Source organism: Mustela putorius, unplaced genomic scaffold (genome assembly GCF_011764305.1).
Source record: "Mustela putorius furo isolate JIRA1106 unplaced genomic scaffold, ASM1176430v1.1 tig00003870_pilon_pilon_pilon, whole genome shotgun sequence".
Lineage (NCBI taxonomy): Eukaryota > Metazoa > Chordata > Mammalia > Carnivora > Mustelidae > Mustela > Mustela putorius.
The window spans coordinates 8,331,478-8,351,704 of NW_025422022.1; the positions used below are offsets into that span (position 1 = coordinate 8,331,478).

General features: G+C 41.4%; 1 protein-coding gene across 1 annotated transcript in view; it reads right to left on the bottom strand.

The window, feature by feature from the left end:
• ELOVL2 (ELOVL fatty acid elongase 2) overlaps positions 1-20,227 on the bottom strand; it is a 63,618-nt gene that overhangs the window by 9,417 nt on the left and 33,974 nt on the right. The window contains exons 2-4 of the mRNA XM_045067011.1: positions 10,716-10,779; positions 6,190-6,377; positions 2,083-2,160 (exon numbers count right to left, since the gene is read on the bottom strand). Coding sequence (XP_044922946.1) covers positions 2,083-2,160; positions 6,190-6,377; positions 10,716-10,779 — 330 coding nt within the window. The remainder of the gene's footprint in view (positions 1-2,082; positions 2,161-6,189; positions 6,378-10,715; positions 10,780-20,227) is intronic.

Genomic DNA, 20,227 nt, shown 5'->3' on the forward strand with positions numbered 1-20,227 from the left:
TTTTTTAAAAAAGAGTTTAAAAATGTACATTCTTAAAGACTTTAAAAGACTTCTATCTAATAAACACGTTTTTTTTGCTATGGAAATTATCAAACACCCACAAATTCAAGGACAGTTAAGTATAAAGACCCTGTGTATCTATCACTAAGCTTCAGAGTTTTCAATATGATTCCAACTTGTTGAATCGGTTCTATTTCTAAACATTTTTACAGGGGTGTGGCATTATTACAAGCAAAGGCAGAGGGACAAGCAGGCTCCCCAGTGAAGTGGACATGGTGCTCTATCCCAGGATCCCGAGATCAAGAACTGAGCCAAAGGCAGACGCTTAACCCAGGTGCCCCATTATGAAGTTTCTCCATTCACTTTTCACTCAACAGTTTTATCACTTATGGATGACTGCTGAACACAGCCACTGTTTCACTAAGACTTGCAAAAGGATGATTTTCTAATTCTCTCATTAGGTGTTTTCCCTCTTCTATAGAGAAGAGCTTTTCCTCTATTTGGAAATTCACATCTGAAAAGCAAAGATAAAGGTTTCTTTCCCTTTAACTTTTTTCCCCTAGAAGGAGCTGGTGTTCTAGCAACCTTCAGACAGCAACAATGTGTTTTTTAGTATCATTTTAAACTCATGGTTTTTAAATAAATGTATCTCAGTCCATTCCAGTCAGTAATCTTTTTGAATTGTCCCATCCTGAGCACTAGGAGTCCCCTTCAAGGTGGCTCCTAGATCTTTTTGTAATGACCTGAGTAGTCCTGGACAGCTTGCTTACTTTCTGTCACAAGATGTCCTGGATTCTGCTTATACACTTTTCCCACCCCAAACCGGGAATTGGCCAATTCTCTAAGAACCCTAATCCCTTCTGGTGGAAAATTATATTTAGAAAGCACAATCTGGGTATTCATGTTCATTGCACCGGGTTGTCAGAGACTAACTAGGCCTTTTCTGGAGATAAGAGCTAAAAAACACATTTGTTTTTAGAATAAAATTAATTCTGACATTTCCAATTTGAAACTGATTAATGTTAGAAAAGAGATACTAATAAAAAAGTTAAACTAGGTTTCAAATAGTAATTGTAATGATATTAACATTATGTACTTATTCTACAGTATACCTATAACAGTCTCCAAAAAGCAATACCAATATTTTCATTAATAGAAACAAACAAACAAAAAAATACAGTGTATTGTTAAGATATATCCCCCTCAGGAATTTCAGTCAAAACACTATGTTTTTAAGTCACTTGAAATAATTCTGTAGGTGGTTATGTTACCAGCTTCATATATGGCTCTATTCATTTATTATTTTAGTTTCCAAGTTCTGGAAGGAAGGCTGCCTTGCTTTCTTTTCAAACTTAATTTTGTTTCATATTATGTAAAACATGTAATGGTTCCCAAATCAAATATGACACCAGGTACATTCAGGGAAGTCTAGCTCCCATTCCTATCCCCCTCTGCCTAGTTCCTTCTCCCAAAAGAACACTTTGTTAGGTTTTGGTTTCTTCTGTTTCTTTTCATAAACAAACACACACGCACATATTCATATCACTTCTTGTACTATACTATAAACACAGTCTGCAAGTTGTTTTTGTTTTGTTGTTTAGAGAATGTCTTGGAAATTAACAGTATAGAGATCTTCCTCCTCCTGTTTTGCAAAGGGTCCATTTCTGGATGTGCCCTGGTTTATTCAGTCAGTCCCCCATAGTTAACTGGGACATTTGGAAAATATTTTTGTTACCAAGTGTTTCTATTAGGAGGACTCTTTTTTTTTTTTTTTTTAAGATTTTTATTTATTTATTTGACAGACAGAGAACACAAGTAGGCAGAGAGGCAGGCAGAGAGAGAGGAAGGGAAGCAGGCTCCCCACTGAGCAGAGAGCCCGACGTGGGGCTCGATCCCAGGATGCCGGGATCATGACCCCAGCCAAAGGCAGAGGCTTAACCCACTGAGCCACACAGGTGCCCCAGGAGGACTCCTTTTCTTATGTAATATCCCAGCCCCATCCTCATATCTGGAAGGAGAAAACCTCTTCTCCTTATCAAGGAGAGATGCCTGCAAATGGTCAGTTAGCGTCTCAGGACTCACCCGGACATCAGCTTCCCCGGCACTGGCAAGATCTTGACACTGTAAGTTGTAGCCTCCTTCCCAGCTGGAGAGAATAAGCTGCCAAAGAAACAAAGGAGGAAAAATGAATGCTAAAATTTGGAAGGGAGCTGAATTTTCTATTCATGTTCCTGGCTGGTGTCTATGCAAGGTCTGAGTAGGAACTCCCCAGCACTTGAGTTTCTCAATCCTGTCCTCAAACACATGTGATCAAAGGATTTCCTTCTTGCTGTTGAACAGATACCAATGGTTGTATTTCTGATTTGGTATAATTTACTTCTAACCTTTACAGTGACCCTAAGGAACAGAATTTGGCTACCATTTGAGTAACAATATCTACTCCCATATTTCTACAGGTGAAATGTAGAATTACATGTAAACACCTGAGGAAACACTAAAAATTTTTTCAAAGACTTATTTACTTGTTTGAAAGGAAGAGAGAGTGGGGGAAGGGGCAGAGACAATCTGAAGCAGGCTCTCTGCTGAGCATGCAGTCTGACCTGGGACTTGATCTCATGACTGAAATTATGACCTGAGCCAAAATCAAGAATCTGACACCCAACCAATGGGGCCACCAAGTATTTTTTAATAATTCTTTAATATTATTTAATACTTTGTATTGGCTTAGACTGATCTTAACTGATCATCACCATAATTTTATGAAGTACATACTTATTACCATTTTACAGATGTGAAAACCAGGGCTCAAAGGTTTTTAAGTCATTTTCTTTATTGTGTTTATGCTCCTTGGTAATCAGTCATTTGTGTGATTATAACTGATTAATATCTATATCCCTCATCATGTTGAAAAAACAAAAGGCTCTATGAAGGTCTGTGCCTTTTTGCCCATCTTTGAATCCACTGTTCCTTGCCCAATGCCTAGTCCATAGAAGGCACTCAGTAAGTATATATAAGAAAATGAAATTTTTATAATTCTTTGTGGAAAATTTTGCCAAAAAAATTCTGTCTTTTCTTTCCTGCTATTACTGCAAAAACTCAAAATTCTAGAATATAAAGCATGTATATAAGTTACTTTCCCCTTCATTTAATTTATGAGAGAATGTTTAACCTTTCCAACTTAAATAATATGGAGCAGGTAATTATCTACAGTTGCTGAATGAAAAAGATCTCTGGATATGAAAAGAAACCTATACATCTGACGAGTCTGACAAGGCCTTTGAATATTCAGTAATTGTGTATATTGTGAAATGATCACAGGAAGTCCAGTTAACATGTCACATAAGGTACCAAAGGCCTACTATTTGTGGCTGTTCATCAGAGATGTGTCAAGGTACAGCTCTGTTGAAATACATACAGAGTACGGAGGAAGGGGATGTTAAAACTGAACATTAGGAACAGCTGAACTACTAAAAAAAAAAAATTTAGATTGTCTAAAACTACCTGACAATTTAAAATTTAAATAGAATTAAGCAGTTGGGGCTCCTGGGTGGCTCAGTCGGTTAAGTGACCGACCCTTGATTTCAGCTCAGGTCATGATCTCATCAGGGTGGTGGGATGGAGGCCAGCTGTCAGGCTCCACACTGAACAGAAAATATGCTTGAGATTCTCTCTCTCCCTCTGCCCCTCTCTGCTGGAGGCTCTATTTTAAAAAGGAGAGAGAGAAAAAAAAATCCTCCAGTGGCTCGCCATTATATTCAGAATAAAAGGCAAACTCGGTTTCCAAGACCCTCTATGAATCTGCCATCTCTCCACATTGTGGATCGCCCCCTCCTCTGGCCAGGGTGTTCTAGCTGCATCTTTATGGTCTTTGAACACCCCGAGTTTGTTCCTGCCTCAAGGCCTTTATGTTTGCTGCTCCTTCTGCATAAACACACTCTCCCCAAATCTTCATATGCTTGATTTTCATCATTCAGTGTCAAGTACCACTTGCTCAGAGAGGTCTTCCTGCCCCGCCAGCAGCCCAGCACTCACTGCTGCACAAGGGAAAGGCCATGCTGTAGAATCTGGAATAGACTCTGACACAGTGTGGGAAGTCCACACATATTTCTTTAAAGAATGTTAATAATTTTAGCAGTACAGTCCTAGCCTACGCAAACCTCTGAACTGTGCCTAACAAGTTAACAAGGTTAAATCAACCCATTACTCAACTAGCAGCTATTAAATATAACCCAAAAGTGTCAAAGACCTTACACTTGCCCAGGAAGAGTCTATAATCAGAGGAGACTAAGGGGCAATCAACAGTAGTGATTTTGAATCACGAGGTACAGAAGTGTGCACAGAGCAACGGCAGATAAGCAGTAGATAAAATTCATAGCGGGGAATGGGCTCAGGGCAGATGTCCCCACCTAAAAAGGAGCAGAAACCATTTATTTGCTTGAACACTAACGTACTGTCCGTTCCTTTAATGGTGAGTAGTATGCATTTTATTATTTATACAGCATTTTCACATTTACATATATAACTCCATATTTACATATATAACGCCTACTGTGTACTATCCTTTGAGGTTTTTAAGTCCAGAAATTGCATGTAACCCATCTTCCTATCTCCTTGGCTTATCAGGACCAGTCACAGTAGGGAACGGGTGCTCATCAAACGCTGGCCAAGCAGAACTGATAGATCCTTATAGCCCCCTCTTGAGTTCCGGAGGATAAGCACGGGATCTCCATCTTAAGGGTAAGTTGCCTAAAGGTCAAAGCCTAAGTAACTGCTCTCGAATTACAGGGAGTGAGTGACCCACACGTCCAGCAAGTGTTAGAGATTCTGGTGTCGTCAGATTTTCAGGCTGTTCTTCTGCCACAGGGGCTGCTTCTGAAAACAATCCGGGAAAGATAGTCTGGTTCTTCCCAGAGAAATCTTGCGAGCTCATCCCGTGAAGGGAAACTTACCTACTTGAAAAGCTCACTAAGAACTCACCTTTCAGGGGCACCTGGGTGGCTCGGTGGGTTAAGGCCTCTGCCTTCGGCTCGGGTCATGATCCCAGGGTCCTGGGATTGAGCCCCATGTCCAGCTCTCTGTCCAGCAGGGAGCCTACTTCCTCCTCTCTTTCTCTGCCTGCCTCTCTGCCTACTTGTGATCTTTGTCTGTCAAATAAATAAATTAAAAAAAAAAAAAAAAAAGGAACTCCCCTTTCAGAGTGAGGTAAATCAGGAGAAGTGATGGGACAGGACGGGAGAGTGGCTTTCCTGACCCTGGACTCGATCACCGGTCTCTGATCATGGGACGCTGGCGTGGAAAGTGATGGCTACGAACCGTTCTCAGAATGGCGCAAACCCGAACAAGGCACAGGTTAAACTCTGTGGAGGCTCTCGATGTCAGGCAGGGGTTTATGTCCTTTTAGAATTCGAGGACCAGGAAGGAAACTACACTCATGTCATAATCAGACATTTACACCTGGACACAAATGACTTTAACCTGGCTGTTCCCCCAGGTTTGCTGGTGTCCCCTGAGGCTGCTCGCTGGAGCGGGTCTCTTTGGCAGTTTTTGATTCTCCTTCGCAGGGATCTGAAGCAGCCTTTGGTTTACAGGCAAGACAATTGTTACTTGTTTTCTTGTAGAATTACTCGGGTTTGGCACGCTGCAAAGGAATGGGCGATGTGTGATGTAATGGGGGCAGCCAGAGCCCGGCTGGAATGGCAGCTGGCCTCCGCCATCAGTCCGGAGAAACAGCCCCGCCGCTGTCGCTGACACAGACACCCGAAGATGTGGGCAGTGGTCTTGGAGGGACTATGTATTTGTATTTCAAACCAACTGCATTTGATATGTAAGTTGCCTTAGAAACTACTTTGTCAGTCATTCAATAGCGATCTGGTCTCAGGCAAATCATGTACCTTTTCCAAGCCTCAGTATAAATCTGTAAAAGGAGAAAATCTGAACATCTGAGCTTTAAAGACCCAATCAGATCTAAACTGTGATTTTAAATTACAATGGAAGACTAAGGACTAAAGAAAGGGGCCTAAGTTGGGATGAGAAAAATTCAAGTTAGAAACAAAGATTTCCAAAACTTCCAGAAAGAATATAAGCAACCACTGAAACAGTTCTGGAGACCTTAAAGAACAGTACTGAGAGTGAGTGTGGACAGCTTGCTGGGGCGCTGCCTTGTGGCCGTGGCTCCATGGGATCACTTACCTCTGCCAGCATGTACACGGAGAGAAGCGTGATTCCCAGATTGTACAAGGTGAGGATACCCTTGAGGGAAAGAGCAGGTCTGGTCTTCATGTATTTGTTACCCAGCCATATGGAAAGCAGATACAGGACAGTAAGAAAAAAGGTGGGAAGGTAAGAGTCCAACATGAACCATCCTCGGACTCGGGAATCTGAAAAGAAACAGTGAGAATTCTGAGGAGCAGGACTTCTGTTCAGTTATAAAGTTTTACCACATATATTGAAAACATTGGGGGGGGTGGTCTTTTTTTTTTTTAATGGGAGTATGCCTGATACACAACTTAAGAGTGTCAGGAGTACAATAGGATTCAACATTTGCAAATACACTGCAAAACGATGACCACAACAAAGTCTAGTTAACATCCATCACCTTAGTTACAAAAATGTTTTTCTTTGATGAGAACTTTAAAGATCTACTGTCACGTTTCTTTGTACACACTCAATCCAACAAGGAACAGTAGGACGTGGCACTGACTAAGCTGGGTTTAGGTTACGGTTCAGAAGAACCACACCATGGGGGCGAGAGTAGTTAAGGAAGGTTCCATGGAGCAAAGAGAACACAGAGTGATAGGACAAGTAATTAAGGTGGGAGGTAGTAGTTCTAGCAACTTCTTTGGAAGAGTTACAATGTTTATTCACTCTAACTCAATAAATAGGAAGTACTACTATGCCATATGTGGGCAAAAACCAGCTCAGAAAGCCACAATAACTTGCCAAGACCATACAGTAGTGGGCAGCAGAGCTGGAATCTGAATTCATGTCTGATGCCTAGCCCACAAGACCTGCTGCTGTCTCCTCTGGGGAAGTCTGAAGTAGGCAGGAGAGAAGGGATATCAGTAGTATATAACACTGCATAAAACCTACATTCCTTGGAGCCTGCCAAAGACCTCTGAGCGGTACGCCAGGCAGAGCTCAGAGTTCAGCCGAGCCAGAGCGGTGGGACTGCACTGCAAGCAGGGGAAGCTCAAGAAGGCAAAGGAAAGACTCGGAGCTGATGATGCAGATGAGTGGGCAGAGAATACAACAAAGGACCTAAACCTGACCATGGACTAGAAATATAAACAGCCAGGAGGGAAGGACCAAGACACACCAAGTGTTCCTTACTCTGGAGAGTGAACACATAAAAATCTAAATAAAATACACAATATAGTTCTATAATATAATTAGTAACATTTGAAAAGAACTATACACACAAAGTGATTTCAGTTCTCTATTCTGTTCTTTTTTGTTGTTTACATAAAGAAAATAAACTGGCCCACAATTATAAAAAATAGCATGCTGTGGGACATCTGGGTGGCTCAGTCAGCTAAGCAGCAGCCTTCGGCTCAGGTCATGATCCTACAGTCCTGGGATCGAGTCCCACACTGGGCTCCTTGGTCAGTGGGGAGCCTGTTTCTCCCTCTGCTTGTGCTCTCGGTCTCTCTCCCTGAAAAATAAATAAATTAAAAAAAAATAGTGTGCTGTTTGTAATCTCTGCAAAAAAAGATGGAAGGAGCGGATTTTTCTAGCAGATCATGCCCTTTCTTCCTGTCTCTGCTTTTCCCCCTTCTCTGCCCCCTTCCTGCTCCATTCTACCTACCCCGCACACCCCAGCTTCTCTTACTCCACCCCACCCGACAGACAGTACTGAGGAAAATGCCTTCTCAAGCCATCACTGTCCTATCACCTGTTCTTTAAACCGCTCCAATTGTGGCAGAGATAATAAGGAAGGAAAGGGGTTCATTTCAGTGCCCATGTGACTAACAGATTACCTGTCATACAACTAGCTGGTAAGCACTGGTCGTAAAGGTTTGTGCTATGTGCCTGCCGCTTCCTAATGCCTGCCTCCGTATCTAAATCCTACGCAGCCTCTCAAGACCAGATAAAGGTCCTGCCTTTTGAAGGGAACTGTTTCCTAGCACTCTCTCATCACTACAGTTCCTCATCTGCATAACAATTCTCATTTTAGAATTAAGATATTATGACTGTAACTGTTATTGCAACTAACATTTAAGAGCACTAAGCCTTTCTATATGCATTCGTGTATTTAAATCTCAAAACCATCTAACGATACAGGTGACATTTCTAACAGTCTTACTGAGGTATAGTTGATGTACCTGCACATATTTAACATTTACAATTTGATGTGTTTGGCTTTAAGCAAACACTCACCATGCCATCACCACAGTCAAAGTAACAGACGTATCCACCATGTAGGAGATAATATTATCCCCAGTTAAAGTCTGAGAAAAATTGAGGCACAGAGAGTAAAAAGGTTAAATACTTGCCCTAAACTGCTACCCCACCTCCTGTTACAATGTTGTGGATTGAACTGTATCCCCCAATAGATAGGTTCTAGGCCTAACTCCTGAAACCTGCGTGAGTGTGACCTTATTTGGAAATAGGGTCTTTGCAGATATGACCAAGTTAAGATGATGTCATACTAGATCAGGGGGGCTCTAGCCCAGTGACTGTCTTATATAACGAGGGGAGATTAGGACACAGGGAGGAGAAGCCGTGTGAAGGTGAAGGCAGAGACTGAGGAGATGCATCTCCAAGCCAAGCAATGCCAAAGATTACTGACAACACCAGAAGCTGGGAGAAAGGCAGGGAACAGACTGTTCTCTAGAGCCTCGGAGGGAGCACGGCCCTGCCAACACCTTGATTTCACACTTGTAGCCTCCAGAACTGTGACAGAATAATTACTGTTGCTTTAAGCCATGCAGCTTGCAGGGCTTTGTTACTGAAATCTAGAAAACTAGAAAACCAGGATACATGGTTTATTTCCTTGTTTTCCACTTGTTTCAGATGGGGTAATTTGACCCCCCCCCCCAATGGTATATGCTCTGTGAGACAGGACCTAGGCCTTCTACTCTGTCTCACTTATGCATCTACTTAGTTCCGAGTTATTAAATATAGATCAACTGGCACAATGAGTCAAGCACATATTACAAAATGAATACAGCACCTGAAGTTTTCTTTTGTCATTGTCTTGTAAATGTTTGTCACATTTGTCAAGGAAGACAGTAACTGTCCCAACCAAAAGACAGGAACAAATATTTATAAGATTATCTTTCAGACGTGAGGGTTAGCTCTGCATGGAGGTCAGGTATTCGCCTGGAAGAAAAGCCCTTGATGGGAATATGGAATCAGTAAGTATGGAAAAGACGAGGGGACACCCAGAAGTCTACAAGGTAGCCTGCCAGTCACCTTAAGCTTGTGCCATTTTTAGGAAGAGGAAAATGGATTCTTGATGGCCCAGATGCTAGCCTCCCTGTCATCGTGGAAGTCACCTGATCCAGTTGTCAGCTGTCCATCTTACAATCCCCTCACTACAGAAGGACGTCCCATAAAAATGCTCAGAGCTGAGTACACGACTGCAACCCTATCCGGGACCCCCATCCACATAACTCCCGTTCACCGTGATCTTGGTAAACACAAAGCTCAGTGTGAACCCGGGTCAGAGAGACTGTTCCACTCTCTAGTGGCAGTGCCAAATATAGAAAGCCACAGTCCTCAAGAAACCCTGCATGCCCAAGTGAGAGCACTGTGCCCTCTGCCTGAACCGTTCCCCTTCCCACCCACGAGAACTGCGAGGCAGAGAACACAGTCGAGCTTCTGAGATACAGATATCCTGCCCTGCCTACCCACACAGGGTTGTCACAAAGATAAAATGCGGGGGGGGGGGGGGGGGGGGGATCGTGTGAGAAGCTTTTTCAAAGCTCCATACAAAGGCGCCTGGGCTGCCTTGGTTAGTGGAGCAGGTGACTCTTGATCTCAGGCCCCACGCTGGATGTAGGGATTACTTAAAATCTTTTTTTTTTTAAGCTCTGAACAATTGCACAGTATCATTATAATAAAACTATACAAACAGCCATTCATTTAGGAAAGCTTCTAAAGCCTACACAGAGACTGAGGTGGCCTAAGTAATCTCCACATGGTTCTGTTTAGATTTTTGAGAGACAGGAAAACGCCATTTCCCTCCACCTCTACCCAGCAGGGCTGGGGAAATAACTTAAGAGAACCAGAGAACTACAGAACTGTTCCCACAGTATGAACCAGCCGGGCTCATTCATCTGCAAGCTGTGAAGTGTGACTAAGAGGTCTGTGGCGCTGGAGAAGACCGTGCTCCGCGGCGAGGTGGTGACCAGGACATGGCAGCCACAACCCGGCCGGAGTGAGCGCGAAGAGGGGACACGCAAGCGCACAGACTGCTGCTGACTGCGCATGTGCGGAAGGTGCGCGTTGAGTGGGTGGTGCAGAAAGGAGTGGAAGTCGTGGAGCGCACAGGGACAGCCACAACCGCACTGCAGTTTGCCCTTGCTTGCGGCGGCTCCCAGGACTTTCACCCCAGGAAGACTGAGGAGAACTGAGGCTTTCTGGATGACCTGGGAGAAGGGTATCAAAGGTGAGGGAAATTAAATCTCTAAGTGTTGAGCACTGTCCTGTTGAAAAGACACCAGAAGTGAGGAAACCCTCTTCCACGAGAAGTTCTCGAGTAGCTTACTCACCTCGAGGTCCAAACATATTGTCCAAAAAAGCATTGATTTCATCATCCAAGGCCTTTAGGTGCTCCTGAAAAGGAAAAAAATAATTAAAGTGGGGTTTTTTTTGGGGGGGAGGATGAGGGGGAACTCTCAAAACAGACCACTACCAACAGAACAGCTACCAGAATCTCCCAGTCCTAGCTTCAGGGACTCTCGGATGCAAAACCTTAAGGAAAATGGACGAGTTAAATGCAGCCTCACCATTCATGAGCTTGTGTGGATTTGGAAGGAAATAATTCCTTTTTCCTTTCCTTAGGCAACAGGAGTCCTGGAAAACAGGCTTGGTACTTTTAAACACTGAAGGGTTATTGACCTTAATTTCATTTCCCTCTAAAATGCTTAGAGGCATAAGCTTTCCCATAAGCAACTTCTATTGTTACTATTAACAGAGGTTGTGTGCAAACAACACGGAGGGTCTGTACCTACAGGATATAATGTAATTGTTAAATGAAAATTCAGCTGAGTTGTATTTTACAAAGTTGAATCTAAAGCTTTAAAGGGGACTAATTTTTCAAATAAGGAAATTAAGCAGTACAGCTATTTTTTTTCATAACCTTCATATTTTGTTTTCAAAACTTTTTCTATTACATGAATATTTATTTAATACCATAGTAAACAGTGTCACTAGGGTCCATCAGATTATTATTGTCACTTTAACTGGATTTAGGTTGAGACAGGAGAATTTCTGTTAAGAATCTTATGGTTGCTAAATTGGCCACAGGCTCTTGGTTTAGCTCCTGTTCACTGCTCAAAATACCTGCTAAGGTGTTCCCTACCCCTGTTCAACGGTCTAGAGCACCATCTCAAGCAAAGAGAAGAAAAGGCAAAGCCAGGGTTCCTAGCAAAGGGATGTTTAAAGAAAATTCTGGGATCAGTAGATGGGTGAGTTGAGTGTGACAGCCCTCAGGACGTTCATCTAGAACATTCTGTATAATCAACAGCGGGAATGCAGTCAAAGCATCTCATTCTCAAAGAAAGTCTAAGTGCCAAAGAGGAGAATTAACTTATTGGCATTTGAGAAGATCTGTACTTTTGGTGATTGGCACCTATCATTTGGACCTTTTTTATTTGTGACTTTGATCCTGAGAAAATTTCCAGGAAACTTAGATTTTTGGGGACTTTAGGAAGCTTGGGAGAGTGGATGAGGATTAGTGGCTGACATCTGTTAGCACCTATACCTGCTGGCCATGTATTACGACCTTTATTATTTCATTGTACCTCTATAAAAAGTATCTGGGCTCAATCAAGCTTGGAAGTTTCTAGTGTTTTGATTTCCATGAAGGACATCTTGGGAGACCTCTAGATTTGAGAATGGTCACCTACCTCACATGACAGTGTGACAGAGTAAGAGTTGTGCTGCCATTAGAAAAGAGCAGATCTGTCCTGAGGCCTCTCACTCTTAAGCAAAGAATGTTAACCTCACTGATGAACCCACCCTCCTAACAAACACCAATGCAATCTTCCTTTCATTGCCACATCCACCTACACATGTTTAAGCTTTTTCAGTCTGTTTGCTTTGTCCAAAATCCATTTTCTTACACCTGTAGGTCTAAAAAAACTCTTAACTAAAGGTTACAGAGCTTATATTGGTTCTATGAGGTTGCAGAAATTTAGTCACAGTGGAAGACCAGAAATAAAAGAGAGGGGAGGATATGGAGAGAGAGCAGAGTGGAAAAAAATGAGTTACAAAGGGCATTCCACACCATTACCCTGATAACAAAACCAGAGGACACTAGAAAAACAAAACAACACAACAACAGCAGCAAAACCCTAGAGGCCAGAATCTCTGATGAACATAGACCCCAAAAATCCTCAGCAAAATATTAGCAACCAATTCCAGCAACACATTAAAAGGATAATTCACTAAAATCAAGTGGGGTTTATTCCAGAGATACAAGGGTGGTTCAATATTTGCAAATCAACTGGTATATCACATTAACAAGAGCAAAAATTTTTTAAAAATGTGATAATCTCAATAGGCACCATAAAAACATTAGACAAAATACAACACTCATTCATGAAGAAAACTCTCAACAAAGTGGGTTCAGAGGGCCATACCTTAACATAATAAAGGCTCTATTTGAAAAATCCACAAGGAGCTAACATCATCCTTGACAGTGAAAAGCTGAAAGCTTTTATCTAAGATCAGGAACAAGACAAAGATGTGTACTCTCATCACATTTATTCAGCATGGTACTATGAAGTTGTAGTAGGAATCAGGCGAGAAAAAGAAGCAAAAGGCATCCAGATTGGTAAAGAAGAAGTAAAACTGTCACTATTTGCAGGTGGAAAATCCTAATGAATCCACCAAAATCCATTAAAATGGATAAATTAGTAAAGTTGCAAGATACAAAATTAACAGAAAACTGTTCTATTTCTATATACTAATAATGATGTAGCAGAAAGAGAAATCTAAAAAAAAAATCCCATTTACAGTTGCACCAAAAAGAATAAAACATCTAGAAATAAATTTAAACAAGGAGGTGAAAGGACCTATACTCTGAAAACTAAAAGTCAACTGATGAAAGTTGGTAAGACACTGATGACACAAGCAAATGGAAAGATACACCATGCTTATGGATTAGGAGAATTAATATTATTAAAATGTCTATACTACCCAGAGCAATCTATAGATTCAATGCAATCACTATCAAAACACCTATAGTATTTTTCACAGAAATAGAAAAATACTGAAATTTGTATGGAACCACAAAAGACCTCAAACAGCTGAAGAAATTTTAAGAACAAAGCTAGAGGTATCAAAATTCCAAATTTCAAGCTATACTACAAAGCAACTTTAATCAAAAACAGTATGGTACTAGTATGAAAACAGACACAGAGATCAATGGAACAGAAAAGAGCCCAGAAATAAACCCAAACCTATATGGCCAATTAGTCTATGACAAAAGAGGCAAGAATGTACAATGGGAAAAGACAGTCTTTTCAATAAATGCTGCTGGGAAATATGGACAGCTATATGCAAAAGGGCAAAAGTGGACCACATTCTTACACCATGCACAAAACTAAACTCAAATGGATTAAAGACCTAAATGTGAGACCTGAAATCATAAAACTCCTAGAAGACAACATAGGCAGTAATCTCTTGGGCCCTACCCTTGGCAAAATATTTATGGATCTGTCTCCTTAGGCAAGAGAAACAAAGCAAAAATAAACTGGGACTATATAAAATAAGATTTTGCAGAACAAAAGAAACCGTCAACAAAACAAAAAGACAATCTACTGAATGGGAGAAGATATTTTCAAATGATATATCTAGTAAGGAGTTAGTATCCAAAATATATAAAGACCTAACTCCCCACCCAAAAACAAATACTCCAGTTTAAAAATGGGCAGAGGATGTGAACAGACATTATTCCAAAGATATACAGATGGCCAAAAGACACATGAAAAGGTGCTCGACCTCACTGTCAGGGGTAACTAACTGAAAACACAAGGGGATATCACTTCACACTCGTCAGACGGCTGGTATCAAAAAGACAAGAAATAACAAGTGTTGGTAAGGATGTGGAGAAAAAACCCTCACACACTGCGGGAAATTAAATTGGTGCAACGATTGTGAAAAACAGTAGGGAGGTTCCCCCCAAAGTTAAAACTGAAATACCATATGATCCAGTAATCCCATTACTGGACATTTACCCAAAGAAAACAAAAACACTAATTTGAAAAGATACATGCACTCCTAAGTTTATTGCACCATTATTTACAATAGCCAAGTTATGGAAGCGGCCCAGCTGTTCATCAACACATGAGTGGATCAAGAAGATGTGGTATATATATATATACAATGGATTATCATGTAGCCGTAAAGAGAGATCTTGCCATCTGCAACAACATGGATGGACTTAGAGAGTATAATGCTAAGTGAAAGCAGTCTGACAAAGACAAATACCATATGATTTCACTAACATGTGGAGTCTAAAACACAAAATTAAAAAAAAAAATGGACTCTAAAATACAGAGAAAAAATTGGTGGTTGCCAGCAGGGAAACAGGTAGGGGATGGGCAAAATACACAAGATTAAGAGGTACAAACTCCCAGTTATAAAAGAAATAAGTCACAGAGATGAAAAGTACAGCATAGAGAACAGTCAATAATATTGTAATAATGTTGTATGGTGACAGATGGTGGGTGTCTACATTGATCATGATTAGCACTGAGTAATTATCAAATTGAATCAATATATTGTACATGAACATAACACCGTATCTAAATTGTACTTTAAATAAATAAAATAGAAGGAACACTCCAATCCTTCAGTCATTAATGTGTGATTCATTAACCAATTACCTGACCATTACTATGTGCTAGCATAATCTTAGGAGCTGAAATACAAAGTCAAATAAGACCTGGTACTCATCTTGACACAGGATACTGATAAGCAAATCAATAATTACGATATTAATGTCTTCAATATGAGAGAAACGTCAGGGACGTGCTTTAAGAACAGAGAGGAAAAAAAATATTTGGCCATAAAAAGGAAGGAAATCTTGCCATTTGTGACAACATGGATAGACCTTGAGGGCATTATGCTAAATGAAATAGGAGAGAAAGATATCTTCTGACCTCACTTAAATGTGGAATCTAAAAATACAAAAACCAAAACCCCAAATTCATAGGTACAAAGAAGAGTTTGGTGGTTACCAGACGCAGTGATATGAGGGTGGGCAAGATGGGTACAAACTTCTCTGTAAAATGAATAAAAAAGAATAACTATATATGTTAATCAGACTTATTGTGGTGATCATTTCATATATATATATATATATATATACACATATATATATACACACACTGAATTATTATGTATATACTGAATTATTATGTTGTACCCCTGAAATGAATAACATAGAGGTAGCAAATTTAATATAGTTCTTTTAAAAAGAGAAGCTTCCCAAGAAGAGATGCTATTGCTGCTGAGTTCTGAAAGACTCTAGGACACCTTCTAGATGGAGAAGGAAGATCATTTCAAGAAGAAGAATCAGCACGTACAAATAGATTAAGACAGGACTCACTTGGGAATGTTTACAACCAGGGTCTCTACGGACCCACATGATAGGTGGAAATAAAGCCAGTATTAAGAAAATCAGAAACTTGAATAAAAATAAACTCTTCTATTTCTGGGTCATTTAATACAGCTTAGTAAGGATACAATCTAAAAAGACGATGAGATAATGAGAGATCAGAAGAACAAATGAAAATTTATCCCAGATTAGTAAAACATTAAGTGTTAAGTAGAAATTGGGTGGTGTTAGCCAACGAAGGATGAACACTTGGCCCAGCATGGGAGAGAGCAGCTTGGGTAACGAATTCATAGCCGCACCAGGTGCTATGGTAAAAGCGTGTTGGGTGATTTCCTAGGAAGAACACCATAACCCAGGAGCTAAGAAAAATCAACAAACTACACTACATGCAGCACACTTCACTCACTCAGCCAACATAGGGAACAACCATTATGTACTAACACTTTGCCAGACAAAGGAGGACAAAAAGGACTCAAAAGCTTACAGACAAAATGTGAAAGTGACACATACAGAGAAAGGCAAAAGCAAACACCTGAGAAGGAGGAAATACACAGAACTGCCCCAATGACGGAGGACCCTGATGGAGTCAGGATTTAAGGTACATTTTTAAAGATGGTTATTTGGACAGATTAGAAGAGGGCAACAGTACTGCCTTTACACCTCAGCAAAAGGAATGCCATCTTGAACACCATACTTCAGAGGGCCCCATGCTAGCCGTCCCGGGGTCGTGCCTCTCTCTCTATGCAGGAAACCCCATGAGCCTATGAAGATACCCATCCATGGCATCAGCTTCCCCTCCAGACTATGTTCTAAGTTCCCAAGGCCAAGTAATTCTCTGTCAAACAATTCTCTAACCCCACTTCTAAAACAACTTCAGGGGTTTCCCCTTGCCCACATAGTAAAGTCCGTGTGCTGGACTTTATCTTTATTGAAGTACAGGTGACACGCAATGCTACGTTGGTTTCAGGCATATAACACAGTTATCTATCACACTAGAGGCTATGCTATGCTCACCACAAGTGTAGTTACCATCTGTCCCTGCACATTGCGATTACAGTACCACTGACTATATTCCCTGTGTGCTATCTTTCAGGCCCATGACTTCTTCATTCCATAACTGGAAGCCTGTATTTCCTAATTCCCTTCATCCATTTTGCCCATGCCCTACCCTAACCCACCTTCCCTCTGGCAACCGTCAGTTTGTTCTCTGTGGGTCTGTTCCTGCTTTTGTACTGTTTTTTAGATTCCACATCTAAGTGAAGCCATGTGGTATTTGTCTTTGTCCATCAGACTTCTTTCACATAGCATAATACCCTCTAGGTCCATCCATGTTGTCACAAATGGCAAGATCTCATTTTTTATGGCAGAATAGTATTCCACTATAGGTATATTTACATTCATGTATTGATGGACACTTGGGTTGCTTCCGTATCTTGGCCATTGTTAATAGTGGTGCAAGAAGCAGTGGGGTGCATATATCTTTTTGAGTTTTGTTTTCTTTGGGTAACTACCCAGTGGAATTAATTTACATTTAATTTAATTTATGGCTGTGTATAACAAAGGCTGAAGGATAGAAAGGTTGGAAGTAAGCTTTATTTTGTGTATCCCTTTGCTTACCACAGCTGCTAAGAACGTAAAATGGTACAACCATGTTGAAAAACAGTTTAGTAGTTCAGTAAAACATTCACCTACCATATGATCCAGCATACTACTACTAGGTATATTTACCCAAGAAAAAATACAGCATGTATGCTTGCAAAGACTTGTATACAGATATTCATGGCAGCTTTATTTTTAATAGCTAAAAAAATAGAAACCTTCCAAATGTTCATCAATAGGTGAATGGATAAATTGTGTGTCTATACAACAAAAAACTACTCAAGAGAGTAAAAGAACGACTGATGCACACACAACACAGATGGCTCTCAAAATTATGAAGAAGCTAGACAGAGAAAGAGAGAGAACATACCATGTGTTTCCATTTACACGAAATTCTAGGAAACACAAACTTAGATACGTGACAGAAAGCAAATCAGTGGTTGCTTAGGGACTGCAAGGTGGACCAGCGCATCCTTCCAAAATGAAGGTGAAATAAGGACGTCGTCGCACGAGGCCTAAGTAAGAGAATCCGCAGCCAGCAGAACTGCACTACAATGTGTGCTGAAACTGTTCTTTGTGCCAAAGGGATATGATTCCATATGGAAAGGATTTACAGGAAAGAATCAAGAGCACCAGAAACAGATCTTTCTAATGGATGAGCCAGAACCCATAGCAAGGTGGCCTCCGCCCACCTCATGACATGCCCCATACCAGCCATCCTCACCCCTCAGACCGAGCTCCTCCCTACCAGAGGCACAGGGCCGCATAACCTCAGGTGATGTCCTGCCCCTGCTCCTTGTTCTTTGGCCACCTGGAGGCAGTGTGACGCATCGGAGACAAACCCACAGCCTTTGTGTAAGGCTGACTCCCTACACAAAGCTGAGATGGTCTCCAGGCTCTGTGCCACGCACCTCACCATGCTGGGGGACAGGCTGGCCAGGCACTCCTGCCTCAGCTACCTTTTTCTGAGTACCTGGAAACAGGAGAGCCATGAAAAGCATACCTACTTTTTTGCCAGCACAATGTTGAGTGGGACTCCCACCTCGTCTGAGCTGGGTCAGCGGGAGCTCAGTTTCTTCCTCCCTTTCCTTCCTCTTCCTCCTCTCTTCCCTCCCCCCTGCCTTCACTCACTCCTCCTTCTTCACATCCCTTCATTTATGTATTAGGCATTTTGTGGGTTTTAGCATTTACCAATCATGGGCATTATATTGTATACTGCGGTGATTCAAGATCTTGGTGTTTGTCCTCTTGTTGACACTGTTTTGTAGAACATTTTAAAGACACTTATTATTAATTATTTCCCACCACCAGCTTCTTCCTCACTTCTTTGTAAATGAGCAAAGGTTATTAAGGTCTTGAGACAGATTGCTGAGTTTGTAAGAAGACACAGTATCTAAATCCTTGACTTTAAAAAAAAGAAAAGAATTTAGAGAAAATGAAGGCTGAAGCATTCCATAATGGCAGATCGGGAAATGGGATCCAACCAGCCCAGGAATGGATCCTTCTCAGACTAACCAGACACAATTCTGAAACCTCCCTGGGACCCTCAGGGTCAAGGCGGAGCTGTACAGAACTGAGAGACAGGGACATGACATCTCCTTCCAGAGACAAGGGACACAAACCAGAGTACTGTTACATAGTGAGGCCTCTGTGTTGCTTCCAGGGCTCGGAATGGCTGTCTAATGCTGACACTTCATTTGGCGGCCCCTGAGGGATGGCTCCCCGCCAGTACGGTCGTGTGTCTGAAGAACAGGAATGTGTTTACATTCGTGAATGAAACTAGAAAGTTTAGAGAATGGCTAGAAGTGGACATATGAAATTCCCTTTCATGCAGCTGACTTCCCAGAATGTATATTTATTTGTATTTCACACTGATTCGTGAACCCGCTCACCATCTATCTCCCAGCACGGTGCTCTGGAGGGAGCGGCCAAGGACAAGAAATGGGTGAGAACTCCCTAGAATTCTCACTCATTTAGAAGAACTGAATTGTTACTGTTTCTCTTATAGAGTAATTTTCACAGACTGAAACCATCTAAGTCAGGTACGGAAGCATATTTGAACACTGAAACTGAACATATTTGGTTACCATACCTGAAGAGAACTATAAATGAACCGTAGTGATGAGGAACGAAAAGCAGGGAGGGAGACAAATCGTAAGAGACTCTTAATCTCAGGAAACAAACTGAGGGTTGCTGGGGGGTGAGGGGGAGGGATCAGGGTGGCTGGCTCATGGACATTGGGGAGGGTATGTGCTATGGTGAGCGCTGTGAATTGTATAAAACTGATGATTCACAGACCTGTATCCCTGAAACAAATAATACACTATATTAATTTAAAAAAACAAAACAAAACACAGCATCTGTTTACTAAACACTCATGTGCCAGGCATGGGACATATATTATCTAGGATTTTCACAATATTACTGCAAGTTGGGTGTTTTCCCAGTTTACAGATGTGGAAATTGAGACTGTGAGCTCAAGACGGGCACTGCTGTGTGAAATGCAAACCAAGTTCAGTAACAATCAGTGTCTTTTACACCTTCCGAGTGAGAGGTTTCAGAGCTGGGGTGGCAGAGGAAGGGTTCTTTGTAGAGTTCCCACTTAGGTTTCCTGCGTTGCAGGACATCTCAGAACAAGAAGCGGACAGAGAAAGGAGGGGTTGATTTTCTCTGCATCCTAGGGATCCCTGAGGCTGCAAGACAGTTTCCCTCCAGTAAGAAGATAAAAAGTTCATTTAGAACAGAATAGGTCCCTGTAGTTTTGCTGGCTGTGTTTGGTTTCCTCGAACAGGGATCTTTATTTTCTTTCACTCTAGTCACAACCCGTCAGGGGCT